The 10,396-nt window shown below is 35.8% G+C and overlaps 1 protein-coding gene across 3 annotated transcripts in view; it reads left to right on the top strand.

The window, feature by feature from the left end:
- Positions 1–11: 11 nt before the first annotated feature.
- ESF1 (ESF1 nucleolar pre-rRNA processing protein homolog) overlaps positions 12–10,396 on the top strand; it is a 65,697-nt gene continuing 55,312 nt past the window's right edge. Inside the window, exons 1-6 of one of the 3 annotated variants that reach the window (XM_061435635.1) lie at positions 12–106; positions 1,126–1,807; positions 5,733–6,133; positions 6,734–6,847; positions 8,821–8,921; positions 9,904–10,056. In XM_061435635.1, coding sequence (XP_061291619.1) covers positions 1,168–1,807; positions 5,733–6,133; positions 6,734–6,847; positions 8,821–8,921; positions 9,904–10,056 — 1,409 coding nt within the window. In that variant the 5' untranslated portion in view covers positions 12–106; positions 1,126–1,167. Of the gene's footprint in view, positions 335–1,125; positions 1,808–5,732; positions 6,134–6,733; positions 6,848–8,820; positions 8,922–9,903; positions 10,057–10,396 lie in introns of all 3 variants that reach the window. The other 2 variants (XM_061435637.1, XM_061435636.1) reach the window with 2 other exon arrangements.

Here is a 10,396-nt window from a genome sequence, read left to right as displayed (position 1 = left end):
AAAGCGGAGGAAGTTTGGCCCAGTTCGCGTGCCTTCACGGCGGTGTGTCTCGCAGAGGATTGTGGGTGTGGGGCCCCATGTGACGCCGTGAGAGGATTCGGAGTCGGTGAGTGGAGTCGGGCTCCAGGAGAAGAGGGACAGAGCTAGCGTACGACAGATTGTCTTTCGGGTTTACGAGCGCCGCGCTCTTCCTCCTTGCTTTTCCGACCCCTCTCTTCAAGCTTCTTTGCTCCTCCTCCAGGTCGTGTTGAGGGACTTGAGCCCCAAAGTGGCTCTCTGAGGTTTGGGAGCTGGGAAGGAGGTCCTAGTTCCCTGGTGTTCCCGGCGTTACCCGGTGGGTAGGAGGGGCAGGTGGGCACCGGAGATGAGGGCGGGCGACCGAGGTGAGGTTAGGTCGCCTTCCTGTCTCCGAATATCTGGCGTAGATCAAGTGCTTTCGTTCTAAACATCTATACGCTTTACCTCTGATAGTTGAATGAAATATTGTTTACCCCACAAAGCTGTTCTGAGGGTCAGATGTTTAATGGTGCGTCATGGTCAAGCCTTGCTTTTGAAACAAAGCAGTGCTTTGTATTTGTTAACTCGAGAGAGGCTTTACCTGGTTCTCGAAGGGTGGTCAGATACAAAGAGGGGGAACTTTGTAAGCTAAACCTGAATTCATTTTGTTCTGTTACAGCCTGGTCGAAGTAAAGGCTGTTCGAATAAAACGAAGTCAGGGTTAACGGAGATAATAGGACCAGAATGTGAAAAAACAAGTAAGACCGACAGAGACTTAAGGATATTTTAATCATATTAGCTTTTACTTGTAACACATACAAATATAAAGTAGAAATATGGGATATCTAAGTGAGGGCAGTTGGCTAGTAATCATTTGCCTCCCTTCATAAAGACCTGGAATTCTGCTTGGTTTTGCCTTAAGTTTATTTCTTCAAATGCTGTACTCAAAAGAAAATATTCTGATAGTTTTTCTTTTCTGCATGTGACTCAAGATTCGTTCGGGAAATGAAATTAGACCTCTTTTATTTTACTTAATGTAGCTTAGAATATAGTATTGTGAATTAATATTTTCCCAAAGCATCTTACTTAATTCTGTTACTAACCTTTCATTATGATTTTATTTTTTAGTATTTGATTTCGTCAGGCATTTGTCCAGTTACACATTTAAAAATGGCATCTAAACAAGAAATCATGAGTGACCAACGGTTTAGGCGGGTTGCAAAGGACCCAAGATTCTGGGAAATGCCAGAAAAGGATCGAAAAGTCAAAATTGACAAGAGATTTCGAGCAATGTTTCATGACAAAAAGTTCAAATTGAATTATGCTGTGGATAAAAGAGGACGTCCCATCAAACACAGCACTACAGAGGACTTGAAACGTTTTTACGACCTTTCAGATTCTGATTCCGATCTCTCTGATGAGAATAATAAAACATTAAGTCAAAAGAAAATGAAGAAGAAAAAACCCCAGACTATAAATGAAGTAGAATCAAAAAATCTTGTTGAAGATAAAAAGAAAAAAAACAAGAAAATTCATCAAAAGGATTCTGGAAATAATGATTTAGATAACTCAGAGAGAATTCAGAAAATGAAAACCTCATGCAAATCTAAGAAGATCAACTTAGTAAGTCTTGAGAAAGATAGCAAAGAATTTACACAAAAAAGTACAAAAGGGGAAAAAAACACTGTTCAACAGAGCACAGACTTGTTTCCCAAAGAACAACTAAGAATGGTAGCCTCAGGCACCTCTGAGATTGTTCAGTCTCCCAAGGTCAAGTATTCTGAGACAAGAAGAAGAAAAATGCAATCAGGTTGGTTTGAAAGAACTAAGGAATCTTTGGTATTACTTATTCTTATACTGGTCTTTTAAAAAGGAAATATGTATAATAAGTGTTTTCATAGTATCATAGGAGTGGTCAAATACTTATTTAGAAGTATAAAGCTATGAAGGATAGTACACCATAGCTATGAAGGATAGTACACCATAAGATAATTTTTGATTTGAAGCCATAATGGCTAGAAGAAAGACAAATAAAAGTATGAGTCTTGAGGCTAAACCAGTGATTTTGATTTATGGTGAGCACTAGAGACAGCTGTGTTCTCTAACTAGATAAAGTGTCACGTGATCTCATGACGGGGTAAGAAGAGATGTATCTGAAGAAAGAAAGTAGAGTTGGGTACTCAGGCATTGCTTCATTTATTCAACTACTTTTAGTAACAAATATGTGGCAGATAGAACATCAAGACATGATTCCTCCCATCTTAGGGCTACTGCTAGTTTAAATGATGCCTGTACAAAAATTAGAAAAACATACGCCCTTCTGGACCCACAGGGCTTCCAGAGCTCACAGTGTGGTGAGGACAGTACCTTTGAGGGAGGCACAGACTGTTTTCCCCGAAAAGACACACTGTTCCTGCAAGGTATGTGGCTTGGTGATTGAAGTTTGGTTTTGATTGTAGCCCTTCTTGACCCTTTGAAAATCAGCTTTTGCAAATAATGGCTTGCAACACTATGCAATAGCCCTGATCTGAAGCACTACTGTCCAATAGAAGTCTGTAACTTTGAATTTTCTATTGGACACATTAAAAAGTAAGAAACCAGTGATTAATAGATACATGAATGTATTCTGCTGCTGCAAAGTCGCTTCAGTCGTGTCCGACTCTGTGCGACCCCATGGACTGCAGCCTACCAAGCTCCCCAGTCCATGGGATCCTCCAGGCAAGAACGCTGGAGTGGATTGCCATTGCTTTGTCCTATGAATATATATTCTATTTAACCTAATATATCAAAAACTATTTCAATATGTAATCAATATGAAAATGTAATAGGATATTTTACATTCTGTTTTCTTAGTATATCTAGTTGGACGAGCTGTTTTTCAGGTGCTGTTACCGTATGTGGTTGCTGGCTACCATATTGGATAGTGCAGATACAAAGTGGAAGAAATCAGAACCATAATACATAATAGAGTAATTTTAAGTGCCGTAGAAGAAAAGGCCTCTGAGACTTTGGAGGAAGAGGTCACTCAAGATACAGTAATCAGTAAAATTCATAGGTGAAGTGCTATCTTGGTTGGAGTTTAGAAGAATTAAACTTGGAATCCAAAGTATCCTAAATGGAGAGAACTTTTTGAGCAGACGTTTAGTTGGGCTTGTTCAGAAGAGATCAGTATTCCTATTTGATTAGATAATAAGATGTCTGAAGGAGTGAGTGAAGAATAAAGCTAGAAATGATTATTTGATACGAAGTAAGAAATGTCTGATTCTAGTTCACGTTTACAAGTTTTCTAAGCTAATTAGAATTGTCCTGTCCAGCAGCAGGAAATTTTGAGTATTGGTGTTGCTGATCATTGGTGTTGTAATTGAAAACTGGTGATGTTCAGATAACCCAGACAAAGGGTGGTTATGGTTACAGTACCCTAGCAGGGTAGGCATCCATAAAAGACAGAGAAACGTCTTGACAGGCCATGGTCACATTGGGCAGGTAGGAAGTATCAGGCAGTGGACAGAATTCTAAATAACAGGGACTAAGGGGTTAGGGGTGAGATCTCATTCCATTTGTAGAGGAACCAGGCAGCAAACTGAGGTATAGGGAGAACGGATGCAAGTCTCGTTACTGAAAATGGAAAATAAAATCAGATTGAAACAGTAGCAAGGTTGGCCTGATGCTACATTTGTGAGCTACGTTAGTCTAGCTTCCTTTAAATTTCAGTAGATTTAGGGTACTGGGTTAATATTAATATGTCCAGTAATCCTTTGAATTTATTTTACATTATCTTAAGTTTCTCAATAACCATGAGAAATTAGGTTACATAGGAAACAAGGTTAAAGTGATTTCTGTGAGGATACACAGACCTCTAACTCAAGTCTTTTGAGTCTTTCTACCCCACCTTGTTGCTTGCTGTAATTTTCATTGGTTCCTCAATCCAGAAAAAGCATTATCTCTTAGAGATTAAGTGACTCCACATATCACCATCTTTTGCTCACTAGTATTCATCACTCACCATTCCAGCAACTACTGTGTACAAGGGGCTTTTTAAGTGCTGTGAGGTAAAGGTGATGTGAGGAGCTGCAGTTTGATATTACATGTCATTTTAAAATGTTGCCCAGCACTGTGTGCTTAAGAACTTAAGTAAATAATTAGACACGTGTGCAAAGAACGTGGACTGTAACCCTGTTTTGAAATTTTAAAATGGTAACATAAGTCATTAGTGAAAGACCATGAAAGTGAGAGTCTCTCAGTCATGTCTGACTCTCTGTGACCCTATGGACTGTATAATTCTCCAGGCCAGAGTACCAGAGTGGGTAGCCTTTCCCTTCATGGGATCTTCCCAACCCAGGGATAGAACCCGGGTCTCCCACACTGTAGGCAGATTCTTTACCAGCTGAGCCACAAGGGAAGCACAAGAATACTGGAGTGGGTAGCCTATCCCTTCTCCAGTGGATCTTCCCAAACCAGGAAGTGGGGTCTCCTGCATTGCAGGCAGATTCTTTACCAACTGAGCTGTCAAGGAATCCCTTAAATGAGTTCCGATATCTCCAAATATGTCTGTGACATATGAAGTTTTAAAAATAGATTATAAAATTGAGTACATAGTATAATTTAAGTAGACCAGCTACTTAAATTAGTGGGCATGTCATAGAAAACAAATTTACAGAGTTACATACCAAAATAACCACCCAGTTACTTCTAAATGAAAAGTTATTGGTCATCTTTATTTTCTTCATTAAACCATATTTTTTTGTTTTTCTTTTGCAATGAGCAGTCATTACTTTTGTAATCAGAGGAAAAATAATATAAGCATTTTTTAAAAATAGGTAAGTAAGTAGTAGTATTTGCAGTCACCACCAGAGCATTGCCATCTAGAAACAGAGGCAGTTAACTTATTTTTGTATTCCCTCATTGTTTATTAGCTTATTTTTGTTTGTTTCTTTGTATTTTCTCATTATTTAAAATAAGGTTTTGTACACAGTGGGCCTTGAACAAATATTTAATGAATGAATAAATGTTATGAGTATAGTTGATATTGTCAAAAATATTAAAATTTGTTCAGTTTGTTATACAACTGCAAATGTGATATGTGTACCACTGTTAACTGTGAGACGATGTCTTATCAGGTGATATTTAAACTTTTTTTATATTAATAATTATGTGGTTCAACATTTTAGAGGGAAAAAGTAACCACCACATCACAGACATATGAAATCTGTGACTTCAGGGATAGTGTTTAGAACAAGCTGCTAATTTTAATTAAAAAAACAGCTTCATGAAAAATGTCAGTGATAGGCAAAAATCATGAACATTGTGTGATAATAACTGATGCTTAAGAATTATTGCAATACTAGATAGAAATGTGTCCCCAAGGTGTTATTTTAAGCAAGTTGTTTAAAAATGAATTCTGATGCTTATCTCGTACTAATTTACTTTCATAATGGTGGTAGTTTTCTGATCCCATTTATAGAACTTAGGTTAATGCCCTTTTTTGGCTTTTTCACATCTGCTGGTTAGTTATCTTTTATTACACCCCACTCTTGTGATACTGAAATAAAGCTTAGTTCCTACTCTTTCTCCTAACAAAACTTCATTTGGTTAGGCATGAATTGTGTTGAATTTATATTTTCCTTTAGTCTGCTTCATGGAAATTAGATTTTTACTGGATTTGAGGTCAAAATAACTTGGATTTAATTTAATACATCGTTTACATTTTCTTAATTTCTCCTTTGACCTTTCTGCAGTGGTTCCATTCATAATGGCAAGAGACAGCGATGGTCATGAAGACTCAACAGGTGGTAAAAGGTTTGACAAAGATGCTCTGGAGGAAGATTCAGAAAGTGCTAGTGAAACAGGAAGTGATGAAGAATCTGAAGATGAAATTACAGGCATTTGTAGGGCTGCTGCTGCTGATCTTCATGATGAAGAAGATGATGATGATGATGATGGAGGAATTGGAAATGATGAGGAAGATGATAGTGAGGATGATGATGAAAGCGACAGTGGCCCTGATCTTGCGAGGGGCAAAGGAAATATAGAAACCAGTTCTGAAGATGAAGACGATATGACAGATTTACTTCCAGAGGAATCTGGTTTTGAGCATGCTTGGAGAGAATTAGATAAAGATGCTCCTCGGGCTGATGAGGTAACCTTTTGATCAAATAAGATTATTTTGTCAAGAGTACAAGTAGCTGTTATGGATGGTAGGATTAATGTAATTAAATTAATAAGGAAAAGCTTTATTGGTAAATAATAAGTCTTGATGGTGATTCTGATTAAAACTTCTTGATACAGAATATACCTATATAAAGTTAATATCTGTTCCAGCAGTTGGGGGTGAATTTCTATATAAATGATTAGAAGTCATGTGAAATTTTAAAAAAATTGTTGTTTTAACTAGAAGTGTGTATCAGTTCCTACTGTACCTATTAGAAATGCTATAGATTAATATATTAAACTTTCCTACTCACTCATGGGTGGCAAAATAGCTTAATAAACTTGGTAGTTAAAGAATCAGCTCATCCTCATGCTCTGGTTCAAGAACTAAGAACCAAATAAGAGAGTGCTTTTCTGTTTACAGTTTTACTGTTGTGTTGCTTATCTGAAGTTTCCTTTTACATACTGAAATCACTTAGATAAATACTATATTAATGCTTTCAGGATAGGCATTATATTTACTATCTTAATTTTGCAAGCATTGGGAATGATGTAGATTATATAATAAGTAATTTTTGTCATTTTTTAGATTACGTGTCGATTAGCAGTTTGCAACATGGACTGGGATAGATTGAAGGCAAAAGATTTGCTGGCTTTGTTCAATTCATTTAAACCTAAAGGAGGTGTTATATTTTCTGTAAAGGTGAGAATTTACTTCAATTTCATTTTGAAGTATTTCTAAGCATTCTAAGTTAAATCCCTTTTTTTTATAGTCATAGTTTTCCTTTTAAGGAAAATAATTAATCTGAAAGTTGTTCCAATACAGTTAGACACAAAACTGATGAAACAAGTGTGAAGGTAAGAAAGGAACAGGTAAAATTATTGATTGGTTATATGATTGTGTTTAATTATGAAAACCAAAGTAATCAGTTGAAAAGCTATTATAATAAAGCTCAGTAAAGGGACAGGGTATAAGATAAATATTTAAAAAAAAAGTTTCATTACTAACATTAACAAGTAACATTCTATTTTTACTAACAGCAGAAATACATAAAAATCTTACAAATTACCTTATAAACACAACCTATATGAAGTAAGCTATAACACTTGATAAATAATATATGAAAAATTGTGAGATACCGTATTTCTAGAAAGCCCACATAGTGATTAAGACTCTAGACTTTGCAGTGTGACAGACCTGTATTCAAATCTTGATTCTGACACATGCTATATGATCTTGTGCATTTTATTGATTATTTCTCAAATGTGTTTTCTCCTCTAAGTAGATATAACAGTAGTATTTCTTAAGGTAGTGGTAAGGATTCAACGAAAAGCAGATCATACGAAGTATCTACTACAGTGCCTGAAGCAACTCTAAATTACTGTTGTTCAGTTTAAATATTTAAGATATCAGTTCTATAGTTTTAGTATAGTTTCAGTCAAAATCTCAGTGCAAATGAAAGTTAAGAAAAAGGTTGCCATTAGTTATCTAAAAGAATAAACAAGTGAGAATGACTCGTAAGTCTTTGAGAAATCATAGCAGTATAAAAGGATTTACCCTACCAGTTACAACATCACAACATTTTATAATGTTGCAGAAGTTTTCAGGTTTGGGTAGAGCATAGGGACAACTAAGGCTTCCCTCATAGCCCAGTTCGTAAAGAATCCACCTGCAATATAGGAGACCCCGGTTCAATTCCTGGGTCGGGAAGATCCCCTGAAGAAGGGATAGGCTACCCACTCCAGTATTCTTGTGCTTTCCTTGTGGCTCAGCTGGTAAAGAATCCGCCTGCAGTGTGGGAGACTTGGGTTCGATCCTTGGGTTGGGAAGATCCCGTGGAGAAGGGAAAGACTACCCGCTCCTATTCTGGCCTGGAGAATTCCATGGACGGTATAGTCCATGGGGTTACAAAGAGTCGGACACGACTGAGCGACTTTCACTTTCACGTCTCCCAAATGATAGCCAGATGAAGTAAAGAAAAAAATTAAAAGTCAAACTGTAGGCAGAATTGAAATAGAATGGTGTTTTTGTTAAATCTTATATTTTAGGAGATGGACAGTAGGAATCACTGGACTTATAAAGAGGAAAAACCACAAAGAATCAACATGTGACTGCATATATGCTAAAAACTTCTACATTGAAACCTATTATGGTTTACATCTGTTGCCCTGCATCATCCTGTCTCACATGCATTGCGGATTAATTATTTTTAAATATAGTATTATTATTTATAGTTATAGTATTATTATTTATAGACATATTAGAGTAAACCTGGCTTGGCTTCATAGAAAAAAACAAAACCAAACCTGTTTTATGCAACTTAGATTAGTGAGAAAAACTTGGATTCCCTAGTCGATAAATTACATATTTCAGACAACTGAAAAAAGCATACATTAGTTAATAAATGAATATTAAGCCTGGTAGTAACAAAACACTGCAGGTTAATACGATTATATTTCCTGACTCTCAAAAGTAGCCGGGATAAAAAAAATACCAAAGATTTAATTCAGATTATTTTATCCAGTCATTTTTCACACATGGGAGCGTGTATGTATGTGCCATTCTTGCTGTTTGCATTCTGTCCAGTTGTCTAGAGTTCCTGACTTTCAAAGATCTGTATATTTTGAGAAAAGGGAAGTATAAATTACTTTGATCTTATTTTTTTGTTTGTTTAGATATATCCTTCAGAGTTTGGAAAGGAGAGGATGAAGGAAGAGCACGTTCAAGGACCAGTGGAGTTATTAAGCATTCCTGAAGATGCTCCTGAAAAGGACTGGTATTAAAACACTCCAGAAAATAAAACTAAACCTCATATGAGTTTGTGTCACTAACTCAGAATTCTGGTCACTTTGATAATTGAAACTAAAGTTTATATTTGTGCCATTCATGGTTAAAATAGATTGCAAAGAAAGTTAAAGTCTGCCAGAAGTGACACAGTATTCCAAACACATTTTCTGTATATATTTATATTTCTGTATTCGTGAAAGTAATTATTGCAGTTTTGAAAAACATTTCATGGTTAAACCTGAATCAATAAATTTTGCTTTTTTTCTTAGATGTTGATTTCTATGTAAAGGGAATTGAAACTATTTACCTCCAAATTATATAATTTATCTTAGTTAAATAGAAAAATATAAGAATGCAAGAATAATAAAGTTCTTAATCATCATAATGTAGAGAAATAAATTTTAAGTACTTTTGAATCCACTAGGTGGAGCTGTATGTGCACTTAATAAAAATTGGTGGCAAATTTTTATTTGCCAGATGAAGACCCTCCAAGAATAAGCTATAGTTAAGTAAGTTGAACTTAAATACCATTTAGTCTTGACAACACATGAATAAAGTTTTATAAGATCAGGTATTTGTTTATAATAAAAGCTAGTGCTTTCCTAGCATATGTTATACTGCAGTGGTCCTCCTCAGTGGATTTACTTGAGAAAGCTGTATATGGTAATCAAACAAACAAAAAATAATCTCTTCTAAAAATTAAAATTATAGGTAGCCACGTGTAATTCTTGCTTTCCTTTTTCTAAATACAAAATTCCAGTCAAAATCCCTAGTCTGTACCTTGTCAAAATAATAAATTGTGTGTAAGTATTTAATGTTAGGGAAGAAGGCTATTCATAAAGGAAGATGGATTATAATAAAAGCCAGTTTGTAATATGTTTTTCTTGGAACAGTTACATTTCTTTTTTACAAGGAGAGAGGTATTTGTGTTCCTGTTTAAGTAAACCTAATGATTTTTTCCCCCTTTTTAGGGCCTCTAGAGAAAAACTGAGAGATTATCAATTCAAACGACTGAAATACTATTATGCAGTAGTAGACTGTGATTCTCCTGAAACAGCTGCTAAAATTTATGAGGATTGTGATGGCCTGGAATTCGAAAGTAGTTGTTCGTTTGTAGATCTAAGGTAATTTGTGTGTGTGGTACCAGTTTATTCTTGTAGCACAATGTAACTGTAAGAACTGAGATATTAGAATTGGTAGTGCTCTCTGTTGCTTCATTTTCTAAGAGGATTTCTCCCTTTTAGTAGAATGCTCTTGTAGCACATCACTCTTAAGAAAGAAAACTGAAATGAGAAAATGCTAAAGTGTTAGAAGTCACCTCACATTTATGTGCTTTCAGGTATGTCAGATGTGTTTTTAGGATGGCAGGTTTTACGCAATGATATTTCTTGGCAGCTGTCTTTTAGAACTAGGGAACCAGAGTGAAGTAACTTTACCAAAAGCATTGAGGTGGAGGCAAAGGCA

The sequence above is a fragment of the Bos javanicus genome, chromosome 13 (assembly GCF_032452875.1).
Source record: "Bos javanicus breed banteng chromosome 13, ARS-OSU_banteng_1.0, whole genome shotgun sequence".
NCBI classification, from domain to species: Eukaryota; Metazoa; Chordata; class Mammalia; order Artiodactyla; family Bovidae; genus Bos; species Bos javanicus.
This window is presented reverse-complemented; position numbering and strand designations above follow the sequence as displayed.